The sequence below is a fragment of the Syngnathus scovelli genome, chromosome 7, assembly GCF_024217435.2.
Source record: "Syngnathus scovelli strain Florida chromosome 7, RoL_Ssco_1.2, whole genome shotgun sequence".
Lineage (NCBI taxonomy): Eukaryota > Metazoa > Chordata > Actinopteri > Syngnathiformes > Syngnathidae > Syngnathus > Syngnathus scovelli.
The window spans coordinates 4,274,124-4,295,088 of record NC_090853.1 but is presented as its reverse complement, the minus strand read 5'-3'; the positions used below and the strand labels follow the sequence as shown (position 1 = coordinate 4,295,088).

The 20,965-nt window shown below is 45.9% G+C and overlaps 1 protein-coding gene across 2 annotated transcripts; it reads left to right on the top strand.

Annotated features, from left to right (window-relative positions):
- The first annotated feature begins 181 nt into the window (after positions 1–181).
- maml2 (mastermind like transcriptional coactivator 2) lies at positions 182–18,316 on the top strand. Of its 2 annotated transcripts, none has more exons than XM_049724788.2 (5): positions 182–1,004; positions 12,345–13,439; positions 16,450–16,587; positions 16,689–16,782; positions 17,050–18,316. In XM_049724788.2, the coding sequence occupies exons 1-5, from the start codon at positions 591–593 to the stop codon at positions 17,739–17,741; spliced, it is 2,433 nt and encodes an 810-aa protein (XP_049580745.1). In that variant the 5' UTR covers positions 182–590; the 3' UTR covers positions 17,742–18,316. The 2 variants fall into 2 exon arrangements, with proteins under 2 accessions (XP_049580745.1, XP_049580744.1); XM_049724787.2 differs by having other exon boundaries at positions 182–1,013.
- Positions 18,317–20,965: the final 2,649 nt, after the last annotated feature.

The following is a 20,965-nucleotide window of genomic DNA, read 5'->3' as shown; positions in this document are numbered from 1 at the left end:
GAGTCTTTATACGTGAATTTATTTGAACCTCGAATGCGCAGCTATTTTTGCATCACTTGCTGTTCTTTCAGATTGAAAATTGAGAAGGTCTCTTATTTGTGCAGCAGGTGGCGCCAGAGCGCTTTCGGCTACTTCCGAGTGCATGCACACAATGAAACTCTGTTGCCTCATGCGCGCGCATGCACGCACGCGCATATACGGCTGCTGTCAATGGATTGTTTGAGAAGGCGCTCAATCTACGGACACGCCGAGCGAGGAAAGAACAAGAACTTCGTGTGGATTTTGTGTCCTTTTCGACGTTTTTTTCCACTCACCTACCACATAGCAATTTTTTTATGGGTGACCCCGTGGGGAACAAACATGTGACCGTGCGTGGAAAAGCTGTCAATGACGAATTAATTGAATCCGAGAGTGGATTAAATGCTTTTAAAGAGACTTTTTCGTTTTGGGGAACGCCAATTCATCGTGTGACTTTATAAGCGTGTCTTTATCGCACTTTGGAGCCAACTTGAGTCCTTATTTGCAGCATTTCGTTCACATGGGAAGTTAGCGGAGTGCTCTCCTTCTAAGCTAACCCCCCCGCGCCCCGGATGGGAGAGGCGACACCGGCTCAGTCCGCCACCGGCACCTTCGCCCCCATGCTGGCGGTGGGTATGGGCTCCATGGCCGCCGCGCACGGTGCACCCTCGTCGGGCGTCCGAGGCACGGCGGTACCGCAGCTGCACAGCGCCATTGTGGAACGGCTCCGTGCCCGGATTGAGTTGTGCAGGCGGCACCACTCCACTTGCGAGGACCGCTACCGCCGCGGCCAAGCTGAGAATTCGGACCGGGAGCACGAGAGCACGCTGCAGCTGCTCAACGTCGTGCAGCAGGGACCCGGCACGCGCAAGAGCAAGGGTGGCCGCGGGGCTGCCGGCCAGCCGCCGCCGGACTACGGCGCCAGGGGAGCCAACGGCGAGCTGAGGGGTGCCGAAGGGGACCAGAAGATGTCCATGCGCATCGCGGTGAGTCCAGTATGTTTAAACTCTATTTCAAATGTCTGATAAACACCGTTTAGTAATAGGGCCATTGTGTGATGTCATTTTAAACCTACAATACCACCCCCCCCCACACACACACACACACACACACACGCTCCATCGCGGGGTTTACTTCCAGACCCCCAATTAAGAATCCGTGATGTAGAAATAATACCACGTTTAACGTTTTCTTGCTCTTATGTAGAATTGAATCAAGTTATTATTGACTTTCCACAAACTAAGCAGCAAAAACTGGCTGGGGTTAAAACTATCTCCTGTTTTGAAATACACAAACTTAATAGTGTACTGCCATCTAACGGTCAATATAGGAATTACAGCAAAAATAACGAAGTAGAGACAAATCTACCAAATTGTGAGACCTGCAATGCAAAGGAAGCATTGATCAAACTCCTAACCTTAAATTATGAGTTTAATGTTTTAGGCAATCACAATTGATCATAATTCAAAGCACTTATGTTAAATTGCCTTTTTCATAAGCGCGCCGACGGCATTATTTTGTAATCTGTTCCAGTGCCCCAAAAACGTCAACTGCCCAAAAATTGTTTTCAATAAAAAAAGAAATAAAATAGTACTACTTACAATGGAGTGAAAAGGTTTTTTTTGTAGGCCGCTTTATTGCTGTCATCATGTTATAAAAGAATTGACTTAATCCACTTGGGGATATCAGATTTATATGAGGAGAAATTGCACTCTCATGAGAACTTTTAATTGACTAGAAGCCACACAACTCATTGATTTATTTTTGTGCTATTGTCCCCATATGTAGTTTTACACTTGACATATTCCTAATTAGTTTTTGGACCCCCAAGCTCGGACTGGCAGGTGGAATAATTTTATCAATAGTAAAAAAAAAAAAAAAAAAAAATCGTAGTATTAAAAAAAAAAAAAAAAAAAAAAAGGATCTGAAACCTGACAGCAGTGTTCGACTCAGAAAAAAAATACAATTTTCCACTGACGGTCATTTACCGCCACTTTCCACGCGTGTTGAACGTGTTGTTGTGCTTTGAGGAATATGACGGGAGGCATCTCAGCATCCCACCATGTTTTGTCTAAACGAGGTCAGGCAACATCATTATCATGTCCTGTGTGTGCGAGGAAAGTGCTGAGTGCAGCAAAAGACATGCGAGCAGGCAGGAAATGAGCCGCTGGCGTGCGTGTTGTGGAGGTTAATATGTTTTGAACAACATGTGGTGATGGAAGCTAGTCGGCAACAACACACAATGTTGTTCAGCATTATGCGGGGTTCATCAAAAAAAAGCATTGAACCTCATTAAATGCCTCTTGTGAAAATGAAGGCCTTAAACGTTTTTACAAAGTATTGATTGAGATGCTCAGAAGCGTGAATTCAATTAAAACGCCCATGTTAGGCTGCCGGTTAGCCGTTAGTACCTAGCTCGATTGTTAAAGTTCTTCCATTTCAAGACCTCGTTGAGAACCAAGTTTTTTTTTTGGAGTGGCTCTGAGTTACTTACTCTTAAAACTTGAGGCAAATTTTATTGAGCAACTCCTGAAGAAAGCTGGTGTAACCTGGTCGGTGTTATTTTTGGTTCGTTTGCAGGAAAGCTTCGTCACTCGAGACAAGGCGCATCAGTATAAAACTTAAGGAGACAAGTTGTTGTTGTTTTGTTGTTTTTGGACCTTTGCCATCCTTCTCCTGCTACATTTCTTCACCAGTTCAAACCATTCCAACTTGAAACCGTTTGGCTCACTTGGGAGCGATTTTTCCCTCACTCACACATTGTTCCATTGCTTTATGGAGACATTTTGTACCTCCATCATTTCACTTTGTTTTTGTCTGTCTCACGTTTTAAACCTTTGAATGACTTTCAAAGCAGTTCAGGTCAGCGTCGGTTTTCAGCCTTCACGTTAGTCAGTTGTTTAGTATTGCAAAAAAAAAAAAAAGCAAGAGTAGCTTGCGGTCGTTTTTGGGCATGCAGGTATCGACTGTTCACATCGGAGTTGGCGCGCGGGCGCAAAGGATTATGGGAGCGGCGGCACTGGACAACGGCGCCGGTTGAGAGCAGATTAACAAAGGATCTTCTTTGGGAGGGAATTTGAGAAGCTCGGGGAAGGAGCCATGAAGGGATTTCCCATCATGCTTTTGCATCTTTGTCTTTTTAGCTCCGCCACGCACCAACAAGTCAGTGTTAGGATATTATTTGCAGGATTACAAAAAAATGTAGATGTGGAGAATCTTTCCCAACTGCATAAGAGGAGATATTCACCACCACCACCAGGGGGGCGATAGTGAGATACCATCATGATATAAAGAGGAAGAAGAAGCTGTTGTGATCAACTGATTAGCTTTATGCTAAAAAGATATCACAAGTGTCAATAATGTGTCTCAAACTCACTTTTGGAAGTTTATGCAAGTATGATGATCCTGGTGGTAATTTTTTTTAGGAGTACAGTACGACCAGTTTGCCGCTAAAGTTTGATGGGACTAAGACGATCTCCAGGCAAGCATCTGCAATTAAGACATCGAAACAAGGCCCGTGTACACTGCTCCGTTAATCTCCCGGCTCAATTTGGGATTAGCGCGCCTTCCAAAATGTGTTGGAGACACGCGCTCAGGCCAAACGCCTTCAATTGATTACGTCGAGGAAAGAATATCCACACTTGCGAACGATCAATGCTCACATGTTATACGGTGGCAAAATTTTGGATGTGAGGTCAACCCTGAAGAAAAAGTGCAATCCTGAGTCGCCTTTGTGAGTCAACCTGAGCATCTTTTGTGTTGGTTTCTAATGATGCGTGAATGTGGGCCATCTCTCAAAGCGTGGACATTTGCATTTTCATCACCTCCTTCTTCTATTCTTCTGTGGACTCATTAAGATTTTGACTTCAAAAGATCCATTACTCTCCCCCCCCCCCCTCCGAAAGAACACACACGTGCACATGAAAATGATTCAGTGTGAAAGCAGAAGTGACTCACGGAAGTTTCCAGACTCGTTGTAGACCATCCCGGGATTTGCTCTTCACTCAAAAGCATTTTGGCTTTTATTGTACACGATCTCCTACTTTCCATCCATTTTACACACAAACCACCCCGCGGTGCACACGCTCATGTTTTATTCATCAGCCTATGGGATGTCTGCGCTCATCTTTGAAGACGGCGGGCAAAAAAAAAAAAAAATCCTGCCGATTTTCTGTCTTCAAGGAACACCGTGGTGTTATCTGGGACAGGTGCATAATAGCAACCACGCCCGGTGGGCTACATTTAAAAAGCGTGCAGTGCTAACAATGTTTATTTCTATTGTGCACACTGGCAGGAATCGTGCATGCCGAGCATATTATAAATTTTCCTTTTTATTGTCACGAGTTCATTCACTGCCAAGGACGTTTATATCCGTCGTAAAGAAATCAACCCAATGAAGGCTTGTCTCTTGAAGAACTCGTGTTGGGTTCCCAAGGCTCCACTGCACGTGAGAAATCAATAACCCTCGTTTTGATTTTGAAAGACAACTTCAGTATTTTATATTGTATTAGAGACCAAGGTCGACATGCCTGACGGGAGATTTATTGCGCTTTTGGTCTGGTTTTTCCTGCCTGGCTTCAGTCAAGGCGAGGTGGGTGGGGGCTTCTGCTGGCACACGGCGGAGGCCCTCACAACTCTGTGTGCTTTCCTGAAACTGGAACCCTGTGGGAACTAGCCCGTTCAGGTGTGACACACATACTGGGCGCACACGCATGCACGTCGGTGTTTGTCAACTTTTCGCAACGTCAGCGGCCACTTTTGCTGGTGCAAAGTGAAAGGGGGCCAGCTTATCTTCAAATGTTCTCACAGTGTCAGAGTAAACAGGTTTGATGAGCTCGCTTCAACTGGGCGGGGCCAAACGGTGCCCCCCCCCCCCCCTTCTCACCTCCTCCCCTTTTTTTGGGCGGGACCACAACAAGACACCAAGATTTTTATCAACACACAATTGTTTAATTTGACACGTTGGTAAAATGCATGAATACTACTGGAAATAGATCAAGTTAGTACAAAGAATCTAAATAATTCAAATAATACACAATATTGGCAGAGATGTTTAATATAAATTAAAAATATGGAAATATGATAAGATTAAAATAAAATCGAACATAACAAAAAATGTAATATTTTAACAGTGGTTATATTGGTGGTTTATTGAAAAAAATAAAAGAAAAAAAATTCTGTTTTGAATGTAATTTTTTTATTTTTGAATATCGAACAAAATAAACTATTTAAAACAATGCAAAGAAAATAAAAAAGTATTCATGTGAAATGTTTTTAAATCATTTAGATAATGTCAAATATTTCGAAAACAATGAAAATAAATTAAAATAATCAAAACGTAAAATCATTAAACAATTTTGTGTTGGAAGTCATGCCGTTGTACCTAATATTGTGGGGGGGGTTTTGTCCTCCTCGCAATGTCCGTTTGAACTGGGCGTGAAGGTCCACTTAGGCACCAGCACAATGCCTCGGTTCTCACCTCCCTGAAATTCCTTCACAACAAAACTCCTTCATCCAGTTTAAAATGCAAACGGGCAGCTATGTCGGAACAATCGGGTTTAGGACTTAAAAGAAAAAAACAAGTCCCCTCTCTTCCCCACGGCCTCGTTAAAAACGAGAGAGTGGGCTTGTGATGTCACTGGCGAGCCCCTCTGCAGGGCCCGGAATGGCGGCTTGGACTGGGAAAATAAGGAGGGGGTGGGTGGGGGCACTTCTGTTAGATCAGAGTTCAGACATGTTTACATTTCAAGCTCAGGATATTTCTCAGAGCCGGGCCAAGCTGCACAATTTCCCAGGCTCCCGAGCGGAGGGAGGCACAAGCGAGCTTGCACTTTTTCAGCCTCCTCCCACCCGCAAAACTAAAAGTTCTGTTCGGGTTCTGTTTGCCGTCCGGCCGGGAAGTCCCCCCGGGTTGCACACGTGACCCTGTGTGAGCGCTGCGAAATGTGATGACGCCGCTACTAACCTTCAAAGATAGCGGAAAGTTTTATTTCATCGTAATTGTGTGAATGCTGTCGGCATGCAAAACAAAGCCCAACTTGTCAACTTGACTTCATCGCGGCTGTCAATCACACGTCTACTTTGACCCATTGTACAGGCCTGGGGAGTTTTTCCCGCACTGCTATCAAAGATGGCTATCTGTTGGATCACATTGTTGTTATTGTTGGGCTTGTGTTATTTTCAACTTTGGGGAAAATCAAGATGTCTTGTGCAATTTCCTCAAAACGCTTGCAGTTACTCGTAAACTTGAAAGTGGCACAGTTCATTTATTTATTTATTTATTGTTCCTTCAAGCAATGATTTTGACAGACTGGCATTGACACTAATTAATTTATTTGGATTGGCAAATCTCTTGGATCCTGCTTTTTACACCTACAGAAACATTTTAGTTTTATCAATTGCTTTTGAATCATATGTGTTCAATTTTAATTCAATCTTGTTCAATCCGTAATGCGGCTGTATGCCTCGTCTACTCTGTTATTTTGTTCTGAGAATTTCTTGTGTTGAGTGTCCCTGGGCGACTTGGCGCTAAATGGCCCATGAAGTGGCGGTCGGGGGACCGCAAGTCTAGACAGTTGACAAGTCTCGAGTCCTGATTGAGACAAGTGCAACACAGAATCTCTTGTTGTTTGCCTCTGCGCTGCCAATGGGCCGGAGGAGCGGCGGCTGCCATGTTTGCGCCGGTGCCGGGCTGCGGCCGGTTGTCGCCGATGTGGCGCTTCAGTCTGGCGCCGGTCGGAATGTGGAACCAGTGAAGGAGGGTCCAATGTGAGTAGCATGAAGTCTTTTTTGTCTTGTCAGGATTCAAGGCATGTCCAGGAAATTGAGTGGTCAGCAGGTGTGACCAAGTGACGTTCAGCAGGGATCATGTTTAAGCCCCTTGCATATTTCCACTATGATACAAGCATGGGAAATTTTGACTTTTTGGCCCGCCAAGTGATCATTTGTCGATTAATTGGTGTAAAAGTAAATATTGGTAAGCTAATTGTGATGCTGGATTTGTTTCATACAGCGCAAACCGGCTTTTTTGTGAGATAGTGAGAGAGAGAGAGAGAGAACATTCCTTTCTCACTCCCACTCTCCACCATCAGTGAGGCACGCTGCCACGCACCCCACCCTACCCCCGGTTTCCTTCCTGGGCTTTTTTTAGAGTCCATTGGATGTGTTTTTTTTTTCCTTCTCATCCGGCAACAAAGCCGGCCCTTTTTCATTCCACGGACCTACAACGATCGTTTTCGGAGGTGGACTCGCAGCTTCTTCGCCTCACAAGGAAACATACTGGAATCAATCAAGATGAGATTAGACCTGAAGCCCTTTGCTATTACTTTTGCAATTATTTGTTGATTGTAGGCCCTAATTTTTTCAAATAGAAAATAATATGAAAATGATTTGACAAACTCTGGAGCCTAATTGTAATTTATTTAATTCACTTTTATTGACTTGTGACCTCTCCAAGATGTACCAAACCTCTTGTTTTGGTAGTTAATAAAAAATTACAAAAGCATAATTAAAAGCCATTAAAAACATATTTTTTAATATAATTTAATATAAATTAATATGATATAAATGAATGTAAAGTGCACTCCCTATCTGAGCATGTCGGCAGACACTTATTCTTGCCATGAATGAATTCCCTTGTTATTTGGGAACTTTAACCGTTGCCAAGTGGGCTCATGTGTTTTGCTCCAAGTCGTCACAGCGAGCGTGCACGTTCGTGCGTGCGTGTGTGCGCGTGGGCGAAGAGGTGAAAACAGCTGGAATCGGCGAAGCAACACACTCGCCAGCTGAGCTGTGAAATCCGCACAAGCAAGCAAAGTAATCCCCCGTCAGCTCGGATGGGAGGGAAGCTCGCGTCCTTTTAGGAACACTAAAGCCAGCTGCGGCGGCTGCGGCTTTCCTTCTGCTCCAAATTCATTAGTTTGAAGCTTCTCAAGCTAATTGAATGGGGCTATCGTGCAAAAGGTGGCTTTGTCTACTTCCGAGCGACGGCTCGTGTTTACTGGATACACAGGCGGTGTTGCTTAGGAGAGAGCGTGTTATGGTGAGCGTCTGAATTGGAGAACGCCGTGTTTGCTTTGACTTGAGGCAAAAGTTGTTTCCCCCCCCACCCCCCCACATTTGTTCACCTGAGAGTGCAGGGACGGCTTGTTAGTTATGTCATTGATAGGAACACTCAGCCTGTCTTTTATACAAGTCGGTAACACGCAGTTCGTTAGCTCACACACGTTAACATTTGCGTGCAGCTTTAGCTTGCGGCCCACATGAAGCGACTTGTTAGCTCGGCAACACGAAGCCTTCGGCCGTGCGGCGCACATACCAGAAGGTCACGTCGGCGAGCGCGCAACTCCAACCTGACTAACTTATCCTATCAATAATATTATGCTAACGCTAGCCAACATGATTACTAATGTTTATATAAATGACATTTAACTAACTGGATCATTTACATCAATTACGTTATTAGGTAACGGAATCACACGCTGGGTGGCTAACTTCTGTGCTAATTTTTGAGGTCACTGGTGGCGAGAATTAACAAAACACAGAGAGCTTTGGGATTTTTTTTTTTGTTTCGGCCATGCTATAACTTGTGACTCTCCAAATAAGGTCCAAGCGGAACGGCGCCGGTGGAGACAGTCTCGGGACGCACCCTTTGGCGAGGGAAAGTGTTCTTCTTTTCTTTTTTTTTTCTTTTTTTCCTCTGCGTGGTCGTGGCGCTGAGGAGGGGCAACAACTGCGGGGGATGCAGGAAATATTTGACCTCTAAACATTTATCATGTGTCTGACATTTCCCAGTGGCCAAAAGACAACATCATATGATGCACTCATCATGTACAACATGACACGTACCGTGGCGGGGGAAACACACACATTTTGCTTCCATAGTTACTCACACACTGATCCCAGACAGCCAGTTAGTTAGTTAGTTAGTTAGTCTCCTTTGCCCCGTATTTGGTCTATACCGTGTAAGAAAAACAAAGTCATCCGGTGTGATCATTCTCTAGTCTAAAAGGCAGAGCCGAGTGAATTAGCATTAGCATGACATTAAGCACTTAGCCCCGATTTTCCCGCGGGACGTCAAATGGATGGCAAAGAGCACTGCGCCGCGTTCACACAAACTATCCATATCCTGCTTTGGAGCGTCCTTGCTCGACTGCCATTAAAGATTTTCTCAGCACAACAAAGCTCTCTAAGCAGATACTGGAGTGCTGGTGAGACAATGAAGCTCCTGGTGGAAGTCCACGGGGGCAGGAGACCGGCCACGGTATTGCTGGTCCGGATCGCCACGACAAGCCAAATATGCGGAGACGATGCCCCGACGAGCAGGAAACTGCTTCTGCGTCCTTTCGGACTCGTCTTTGAAAACAGGAAGGGAATTTTTTTGTTGTTGTTTTTTGTTCTCCTGCTTCACCGGCCTTTTCCTGTGGCGGGGTCGGGGGGCGGCGACTGTGACCGCCGCTTTCTCGCTGTTATGCTAGTGAATTGCAGCTGCTGGTACAGCGGCGTCCTTCAACAGAAACCTCGTGGTGAGCTTTAGCGAGCTTTCCAGATGAGAGGCGACAGCGGCATCAAGAACGCTCGGCAAGCCTCGCTTGATGCCCAGTGACGCCTTGTCACCGCCGGCGAGTTCTCACTAGCTTGAAGTCGACGTAAACTCAGAAATACTATTGATTGGCAATGATCACGAGGTGCTGTACTTAGCTTGTTAGTTAGCTAGCTAGCTCCTAAACTTTCATATCATTAGCTAGGTCGTTGATATAAAAGTTTACTTAATTAGTTGCATCATTGGTTGCCAATCAGTTAATTCATAGTCTGTTACTTCTTTGATATAAATGTATCATGTTTTGCTGCTGGTGTTTCCAAACAAATTTTGCAGCTGTCGCTTCTCAGAGGTCAGAGCAGGAAACTCTGAGACATGTTAAATGAAATGCTAATTGTAAAATATGATTTTTTATACTCTGGAGACTCTGGGGCTTTTTTTTTTTTTTATTGCTCAGTGTAAGAACAAGAGTCGTATTGATTCTGACTGCTCCCCGATGCGCCCCTCGAGGGAGACGACTTCAATTCATTTGTTTGACTCTGAAACAAAGAGTCTTGGACTAATTGGAATGTCGCCGTCTAACCTTGCGCGTTGGGATAATGGAGAACTAATATTTGAATGTGTCGAGCTGAATATTTAATGTACCCCCAAAAGATTTGCCTTGGGTAAATATAATGCACAATTTCTCTTCAAAGCCGCTCTTATCGTGTCTTCTCATTTCCCAGAGGTTGACTCTCTCCCGCCCATTTTTCCCCCCAATATACTGTATTTTTTGGGGTTTTTTTTTTTCCCCCTCCACTGCTGCTTATCCTTGTGTCCCGAGGGTGGCTTCCATGCGAGACAAGTGTGTCAGGAAGTGTGTGGGGAGGCAAAGTGCTGATGAGGCCAGAAGTAGCCCACCGCTGCAGTGCCCTGATTAGCACAAAAGCGCAGCGCGAACCTGCATGAACCCTCTCGACACGTCTCTTTTGTTCTTCTCCACATCAAGAACTCCATTTTTTTGGGGGGGGGGGGGTGAAGATTATACAAAAATTTCCAGCTATGTAAAATGAGGCTTAAAAATCATGGCAAATCTTCATATTGTTTTACATGCACAGGGGTGTTTGGTGAGAGGAAGGGCAAAAAGGAGAGTTTGGGCGTCCTCGCCGTGACCCGATTTGACTGAATGTGCCTGGGAGCGGCTTCGCTTCGCTTCCTTTCAATAATTCAAACGTAGCTCACGTTATCAAGGAGCTTTCATTCGACCTCAGGAATTAAACACTTTTATATTCATCATAATTATCATAATTATTTATATTATTGATATTTATTAATATATATAATATAATTTGATATTTTTGTGTTGACCAGACACAAAAAACAACATTTTGCCCATAATGCAGGCCAACGATTGTCCTAAATGTTCTTCGTTCTTTCTCTCACCTTGAAAGAAACACCCGGACGGACACCACCTGGAGGCTCGGGTGGTGTCACCGGCCCGGAGCCCCTTCCCATCCGCTCAGCGTCAGTCCGGACCGCTGGACTAGACACATCAGCTTTGAGGCGGCTTGGAAGCTGTGCAGACAAACGAGGGTTAAACATTTCCACGTAGAATTTCCTGTAAAATTGCGTCCGTGAGCGTATCGCCGAGATGAAAAGCCGACGATTTGGTGCGTTTTGAGTGTTTTGTGGCAGGACTTGGACTTGACCGTGAGCTACTGGACTTTTAGAGAGAGCGAGCTCATTAAATGTTCATCAAAAAATCTATTTTCAGATGACTTGCACATCTATCATGAGGATTTGAGGCCAGCACTCGTGAGCCCGATTATCTGACGGGGTTAGCGGGGGAATTATGAGGAATATTTTCATATTCAACTCAGGAAAATAATCAGTGACCACTGTAAAATGATCACTTTTGCGTATTTGTCTATTTTAGGATGTATCAATAGCTTTGTCATCCACGTTTTCTGAAGCACTGTTGAAATGCTTTTGTTGTGCTTTCCCATCGTTTTCAGCTCAGTGCGTCACTCGCATGACCAGTTTTTAGAAATTCACGCCATCACGCAGATATTGAATGTAACTAATTAATGGAGGGACGCATATCGTGACTTTCGGGACACGGTGTCGACTATTTGGTTGCTGTATTTCCACGAGCAGGGTGTATTCAAACGAGCCACGAAGCTCCCGTTTCATGCGCAATCTCAACACTTGCGAGTCAGTTATTTTTGATGGCTACGGGGAGGAAGACGATAGATAGTGTCGGCGCACCGCGGGAGGCACAACGGGGGCTTCTGTCTGCCTCGCTCATTTGCATACATTAAAAGCTTCCCCCTCCTCCGTGCGTCGTTACATCCTTCTTCCTCGACTCGTTTACAGCCTTGGCACTAATCGCACCCAAAAGTGGAAGCTTCATATTTCCTGCTATGATATACCGTGTTTGTTGCCATAGCAACACAGTAACAGCAGCGCTCCCGGGACTCAGCGGGCCAAATTGCAGTGCGAAAGTGTTTACCCAGTGGCGCTATCATGTAGATAAATGTTTTCTGATCAAGTAAAAGGCCCTCCTCGCGCTGCTCGTGTTGGGAGACATTCCCGCCAGCTGGCACACGTTACGCGGAGATGACTCACGACCCCGGGGGGCTTCTGGAGCCCGCGCTTTTGTTTGCATCCTTAACAACTACATCCGCACAATTTAATCAAGGTGAAGATGTCGGCGCGTGACGCACGAGCCTCTTCTACTGATTCTGTATGTGAAACAGGCTATGAACGAATCAGTTGAGGTGAAAGTGTTTCCTTTTGTGTTTTACAGCTTCAAGGGTCTTTACGGCGGAAGCTGGAGGGACAAGCCCCAAAGCACAACTCTTGCGGTTTCTCCTCCGGGTCCGATTTCAAGCGAGTGCGGCTGGAGGCCGGCCGCGGTCTGGGGCAACCGTGCAACCGTGACATAAGCCACGCCCACTCCCTGCATACCCTTTCAGCCCACGGGAAAAACTACGTGATGCCGGAGGTGTTCAATGCCACCTTGAAGGAGATGAAGAAGGAACCGGTCGAGTCTCAGTCGTCGTGCGGTCGCTCTCGAGCCGACGCCGTCTTTGATTTCAAGGACGAGGGCGGCGGTCAGATTGACCCGGAGCTGCAGGACCTTTTTGACGAGCTGACCAAGTCGGTGCCACCCCTCAACGACCTGGACTTGGAGAAGATGCTGAAGCAGGACGACGCCTTCAGTCTGGACCTGGGCCGCCCCGGCTCGGCGGGCTTGTGCTCCCCTGCGGAGAGGCCCATCAAGCTGGAGCGCTCGCCCGATTACGCTCCGGTCCACGCCGGCTCGCCGCAGCTGCGACCGGCCTCGGCGGGTCCCTCGTTGGCGCTGACCCCACCCACGGGATCACAGGCGGGTCCGCCGAGGTCCCTGCCCTGTTGGCCGGAGATCTCCCACGCGGAGCAGCTGAAGCAGATGGCGGCCAACCAGCACCAACCCGGCTCGCTTCTCCACCACCACTACCAGCAGCATCACCAGGCGCCGCCCGCAGGTCTGGCCACTTGGGGCCCCGCCTTCCAGGACAAGGCGGCGGCACGGCCGAGACTCCCCCAGCAGAGCAAGGGTGTCAACAACTGCCTCTTCAAGCCCAACGGCGTCCACCACGTGGACATGAAGCCGCATGCCAGCAAGCCCGCGCTGCACTTCAGCCCCAAGGTGGCAGCGGCACCGCCACCGCCCTCCTCGGGGCACCTGATGCCAATGATGGCGGGCAACAAGACCGCCAAGCATCCACAGCAGCTTTCATCTCCAGATAACCAGAACCACACCAATCCGCCTCTTCATTTCCAGAATCAGCAGATGTTGTCGTCACCGTCTCTCCTGCTCGGTGGGGCTCTGCCCTTCAAACTGGGCCAACATCCCCAGGTGAGGGCGCCGTTCATAAATCGAGCAACCATCCAGTGGTCAATGCTGACAATTACAACACAGTCCAATACAGTCATGAATTGCTCATATTTGTGAAGCTATAAGTCCATTAATTTAAAATAGAACCGCATATGAAATTGCAATCCTAGTGGTGGGAGAAGTTTCTATTCAGCCACACATCCACTGTCCCGTTGTATTATTCATGCCTCACGTGTCAGGAGGAGTCGTCCTCTCCAGGAAAAAGCCCGTTGGAACCGGAGGGCGGGCTTGTCATTACTCGCATGCTGTGAAGGACGAGCGTCCGCCAGGATGTGTAAATCAAGACCATGGCGTTGTCAAAACAAGCCCGTAGATAGCGAGCCAAATAGATGAGGTTGAAATTAACAGTGGGGCTGATGATCCCAAAACACTTTAATATTTTATCAGATTGGACATGTAAATAAATAATTTATTATTATTTTTTTATTTATTATAAATATCAACATTCATTTATTTATTTAAGTTTAATTTATTTATTTTTAATTACTTACGTAATTTATTTATTTATTTAGCTAGTGTGCATGACTGAGCAGTAAAAAAAAAAAAAAAAATGTCAAGACTCTCCAGATTGTCAACCCGTGCTAAACCTGGCTCTTGATCTCCATCTAGGTCTGTTTTGACAAAAGACCTACTGTAGCGTATTTTTCTCAGACCTGGCACGTTTGCCGACCCCCCCCTTCCCCGAATATCTGTTCTCCCCTCACAGTGCTTTTTGACGCTGACGCAGTTTGCCAGCGCACGGTACATTAACATGCAAGACTTCTCATTTGTGGGCGCCGACTGGCTGTCAGGCCGCTGATATGCGCAGCAGGATTTGCTAATTGGAGGTTGTTGGCTGCGAGGGACAAGTGGTGGAAAATGACAGTAATCTGCTTAGCCTGCTGCCCGAGGTTGAATCGCTAATTTATGATGATGTGTGTGGCACACACACACACACACACATCCACGCTTACAGTATCTGTTGCTGCATTTGTGTGAACTCAATACAAACACCGTGATTACAAAGAAAACAAACGGTACGACTTACTTTAACATGACCGTTTGTCTATTTGTGCCGGCGAACAGTCCACAGTGTACCGGATTCAGTCAGCTGTGATCCATCTGAACTTTGACCTTAGTGAGAACAAACGAGTCGAAAAAGATTTGAACAGGACGTCATGACGTGTACCTAATGAAGCGTCCCGTGAGGGTATTCTGGCAAAAAATGGCAGCGAGAAAAGAAGACGGCCGCCATACAATGTTTTGTTTAGCAATTCAGCTCTCCAAAGGAATAATCGGGCCAGCGATTGTCTTGAGTAGCCAGCATGTGCAGGGTTAAAAAGTTCGGCTAATGAGGAGAGAGACGTTGCTTCCCACACTATAGTGAATTAGTAATGCGACAGACACCAAAGTCCTGAAAGAGATCCAGCCCCCCTCCCCTTTTCCCCAACAGCACAGATGATTCTTCCCACCAAGCCAGTCGTGAACCCCCGCTGCTGTATTTTTTTTTTCCTCCCACATTTCATAGTGAACTGCGTGAAAATGGTGTTTGAGAAAGTGGAGCAGGGCACAGCAGCGCAACAAAGGCAAGCAGAAGGAGATGATGAGTAACGCTTTGGGAATGTCGGAGCCAATGTACTGTACTGTACAGTCACGTTAGAAGCACAACATACTGGCTTGAACTCTTCCCAAGACTTGTTGCAACACACCATAATTTATTTCATCTCAGTCATTTAAAAAATACTCAACTGCAAAGGAGTCTTCATTGAAATAACGATCGCCCTAACGAGGCCTTGATTAGCGTCAACGGCTTGGCTTTAGAACCCTTTCAGCAATTTAGACTCATGGTGGAGACAGACAATACCTCATTATGAATAGAATATGTTCTTTATCCTCTGCACTGCAGGGGCTTTTGAGTAGATTATACTGCCCCCTGCTGGCAAAGGTGGAGACACCTAAATGAACAGCACAATGAAGCATGAAATGATTCTCACTTGACAGTTTGTGTCAGTGTGACATCAGTTCCGGCAACGATATTTGATCTTATGTATCCTGACCCTGTGAATAAACTTGCGACTTGTTAGCAGCGGATTCTAGGGGCCCCGTTTGGGGGCGAGTGCGTGAAGGCAGCGCTTGTTTCCTGGGAAAGCGAGTTGCGGCCAAGCGCAGATGCCGAGGCGCTCCCTGGGGACGGCGACTGAGCAAGTGCAGTGTGAGAGCGGGCAAGGGGGTCCTCCCAGCGCAGTCCGCCATTGCTGTCGGCCGCCTGCGCCTACCCGCCGGGCTCCCGCTCATGCCGCATCTGGTTTGCATTTGTGATGAGAGAGAGGAAAAAAAATCGAGAAAGGAGGTGTGTGTTTTGGGGGGGAGCTTCATGACACATTGGGATTACACGCTTGTACAAACCAAAGTGGGCTCAACCAAGGTGGAGCAAGCTCGCTCATGGGTCACATCAATGTGCAATGTCGACTGTTCCACCCCATGTGGAAAACTATAGTTGACCTTACACAGTTCCCTGAGGAACTCCACTGAAATGTATCAGACATTTATTTATGTCGGATTGGCATCCCGTGTGTTTTTCATCAGTGTGATGGTGTCACTTGTTCCCGTTGATGCCAGACAGCTGCAGTAGCAATAAAAGCGCAATAAAAAGCATTCTGGCGCTGGCACAGTTTTCCTGCTGTCTCAGGATTTTTAGCCCTTTTTTCGTTGATGAAAAGAGAAGCAAGCCTCTGTATTTTATCTGCATAGGGGAGTTGTCTCAATTACAATGTGCAAGGCAGAGCAAGACATTTGTTGTACGTTGTCTCAATCTAGTGGCCACAACTTGAAGGTGCAGGCAATTTTGGTAGGTGAAATTTGGCCTTGTGTTTGAAAGAAAAAATACAATAATACAACTATTATCTTTTAAAACACCACACAAATTCAGAACAGCTAGTTAGCCTAATGTATCTGTGTGTTAACGATATGTCGTGTTTTTATATGACGTCAGGGTGTCCCGCCTGGACCGAGGTTGGCCACTAACGGAAACGTGGGCCAGCCGCGCCCCCCGCTTCCCCCCCACCCGCTGAGAGGTCCGACCAAATCTCCGGCCATGCACAGACAACTTTCCCAACAACCTCTCAAAGCCGTAAGCATCTCACTTTTTTCAAATGAGTTGATTGATTTATTTGATTCACTCGACTTGAGTAGCAAAATCGAAAGAAAGAAAAGCAAAAATTGTCTTTACAGGAGAAAGACAACTCACCAGATCAGTTCAGCCGTCACCTCACCAGGCCGCCTCCGGATTACAAAAGAACCATGGTGAGCGGGAACATCTTTCAAGGTAAGTTTTGTTTCTCATGTCACACAAAGAATGATTACAGCATAGAAGAATGATCTGTTCTAGAGACTTTAGTGCCATCTTGTGGCACGCACATGGAATTACAAGTCCCTGTTTCATTTCCATCAAGTACAACCATATTCTCTTTTTGTTGGAAAAATGCAACTTTGTTTCTCCCCTTCCACCATTTGCTTTTTTGAAAAATACTTTTTTGTCACTGTAATATATTAATAAGCATCAATTCTGTGTGTATTTCTCTTCTCTGCTCAGGTGCAAATCCATCCCAGTCTTCCAGCATTGTCCCAGAGAAGGACCTTCATTCCATATCGTGCTCGTCAGACCACCGCTTCGACTGTCAGCCGCCGCCGTGCATCGGACAATTCCCTACTTCTGGCCGAATGGCTGTGAACCAAAATACGGTGCGATTCCTGGGCCCCAACACGCAAGGGAACTCCTTCGGGATGAGTAACGGAGTAGGCGGGCCACACCCGACGCCCACTCTCGACCCGCATTCCTCAAGGGCCCCGGGAGGCGTGATGACAAATGTGAGCTGGTGTTCGACCGGCAAGCCCGCCGGACTCGGACGGCGAACCGACACACTGGATTCGCAGCAGAACCATCACTACCAGCAGAGACCCGGCGGACCTCACAACCAGGTGGCACCGGACCTCCAAATGCTGATCAGAGAGGCTGGGTCCAGACCCCCCCAGCCCAACCTGAACCAGCCCTCTCCAGAGCAGCGGGTTCCAGCAGTGGGGAACTTTGCCGAGACCACTCTGGGCGGCTACCAGAGCGGTCGCGCCAACCGTGTCACCTTCGACTTCCTGCCCGAGGGAGACAACACGGTCCCGGGTATTAACACGGACTCGGACTTCATAGACTCCCTGCTCAAGTCGGGCTCAGGGAACGACGACTGGATGAAAGACATCAACCTGGATGAGATTCTGGGTAGTCACGCGTAAGCAGAAATTATGATTCATTTTAAATTTATACACTCAAACGTTTTTTTTTTGTTTTGTTTTTTTAACTACGAGTAGTACTTCAATGTTTTGTTTTCACTGTGAAAGGATTCTTTTACTGCCCACATTCTGTCTTGTAGACTGAAACTGAAAATGATGATGAAAAATTGCTGCCTTTTTGTAGTTTAGCAAAATTTTATGGTTAGCCTGCTGGCTATGTCGGCGCTGGCTTCTCATTTCAGCATTAAAAAAAAGCACTTCGCCGTTAATCCACAGAGAAGTATGAGAGACCCAAAATGTCGCCTACTCACCATAATGAAAGGTGAAGCCAGTGGCAGCCATCTTGGATTGCCGCTTGCTGGGTGTGCCTATCTCAACTACACTGATTTCTTCATGGTGTTTTATATTTTCCGTCTCTATGGCAAAAATATGTGTGGCATATGGTTGTATCTATAGGTCTGGGAAGAGCACTACAGGCACATTTCTTCAGTTTGAATGCAATTATAATGTAGCCCTAATGTCTGTATGTCAGAATTTATGATACTGTGATTATATACATTAAATGGTCGATGCAGCCAGTGAAGTTCATTTTTTGCAATGGGGAGCCTGGTGTCAAATGCACACAGATCAATACAGTTTATCTATCTATCTATCTATCTATCTATCTATCTATCTATCTATCTATCTATCTCTATCTATCTATCTATCGTTTGGAAAACATGTTGGAACGCGGCCCCGAGGACTAGAGCTTAACCCGTGACCTTTAACCATGATATTTCCCTAATAAAGTGGCCTGTTATTAGGTACACTTGAAAATGACGGTGTACCTAATGGAGTGTCCGTGTGATTCCCTCGTTAAGTGCAGGTGCGTGAAAACTTTTAGCTTCTTTTGAACGTGAAAGATGCTAAAACTTTTCACGCACCTGCGCTTAACGAGGGTCACTTGGAAGACATGTTGGAATGCGGCCCCGAGGACTAGAGCTTGATACCTGTGACCTTTGACTATGATATGTCTCTAATAAAGTGGCCTGTTATTAGGTACACTTGAAAATGGCGGTGTACCTAATCGAGTGTCTGTGTGATTCCCTCGTTAAGTGCACCTGCGTGAAAAGTTTTAGCTCCTGCAGACATGAAAATGACCAAAATCTTTTCACGCAGGTGTGCTTAACGAGGGTAACTTGGAAAACATTGGAACGCGGCCCCTCGAGGACTGGAGGTCGACACCCCTGGTTTAAATCAAAAGTGCCACACCCGCCCTCACCCCCACTTTCTGATTGGCTGTTTGATCTGTGATGTCATTCGGACACTATATTAGGTACACCGCCATTTTGCCAGCCAACACGTTATGCCGACATTGTTTTAATTGGCGAATATTAAAACAAGGAATAAAACACCAGACAAGTTTTAACATAAATGTTTATTTTAAAAAAAGTAAATTTCAAACCAGCAATCCAATGTCTGTCCGTCCGTCAATCTATCTATCTGATGATGATGATAGAACTTTATTCATCCTACAGCGGAGAACTTTACTTGTCACAGAAGCGAATACAAGTGCAAGAAAACAAGTCCCGAAATATCAAAAAGGATAGACCAGGGGTGTCCAAGTCCAGTCCTCGAGGGCCGCATTCCTCCATGTTTTCCAAGTTTCCCTCGTTAAACACACCTGATTCAATGATCAGGCTCCTGCAGAACGTGAGGATGAACTGATCATTTGAATCAGGTGTGTTTAACGAGGGAAACTTGGAAAACATGTAGGAATGCGGCCCTCGAGGACTGGACTTGGACACCCATGCCTTACACTGAGTGCCAAAAGCCCCAATGATTGTGAGCAGCAGGGGGGGCCCCATTTCAACCCCTTACACTGAGTGCCAAGCAGGGAAGAAATGGGTACCATTGTTATAGTCACTGGTATGACTCGGCTGTGGGTTTGAACCCACAACCTCCCAAACTCAGGGCGGACACTCTCCTCTTAGGCCACTGAGCTGGTAAACACTTGTACCGTAGTATAACACTTATAGTCGTTTTTAAATAACGTGTATACCTATGTACGCCTAAATATTGTTATCCAATATATCTACTGCAATTTCACATTAGATTGCTGGTTTGAAATTTGCTTTTAATATTATTTTTAATAAACATTTATGTTAAAACTTGTCTGGCGTCTTATTCCTTGTTTTTATATTCGCCAATTAAAACATAAAAATCAGACATTTGGTTAACTGATTTATATGACAATACATGTAGGTACACTACACGAGGTTAAAAAAAAAGAGAATAAATAAATAAAGGGTTAATTGCACAACAAAAGCATTTCCTCGCACCCGCGATCGGACCAAGATCTTGCCTAGCAAGAGCCCGAGTCACGAACCAGTCGGCTGTTTCGACCGGCAGTCTAAAATTGCTTGCACTGTTTTGTACTAGTGATGTGCATTCCAGTTCTCAAGTGAACTGAATCTTTAGAATCGGTTCACTCAAAATATTTGTTCAAAAGAATCGTTCACCAAATCGTTCGCTACACTTTCTTATTTATTTATTTTATTATATTTTTTTACCTCGTGTAGTGTACCAAAAATCCCATAATTATCTGCCTAAATAATTGTGACTAATTTTAAATTGTACTTTGCTAGGTGTTTGTGTACACAACGTGTTGTGATGACATCTGCTGAGCTGGTCTTCTTGTGAGCTGCTCGATAAAACCATACATGTTCCATGGCCTAAGAGCAAGGCTTCCATAGGGTAGTGGTTAGGGCTCTGGGCTTTCACACCAGCGACCGGGGTTCGAATCTCAGTGGGACCAAAAATTTTTCACTGATCTAGTCTTCTTGTGAGCTGCTCCATAAAACCATACATGTTCCATGGTCTGAGAGCAAGGCTTCCATAGGGTAGTGGTTAGTGCTCAGGGCTTTCATTCCAGCGACGTGGGTTCGAATCTCAGTGGGACCCAAAACATTTTCACTGATCTAGTCTTCTTGTGAGCTGATCCATAAAACCATACATGTTCCATGGGCTGAGAGTAAGGCTTCCATAGGGTAGTGGTTAGTGCTCTGGGCTTTCACTCCAGCGACCTGGGTTCGAGTCTCAGTGGGACCAAAGATTTTTTCACTGATCTAGTCTTCTTGTGAGCTGCTCCATAAAACCATACATGTTCCATTCGCTGAGAACAAGGCTTCCATAGGGTAGTGGTTAGTGCTCTGGGCTTTCACTCCAGCGACCTGGGTTCGAATCTC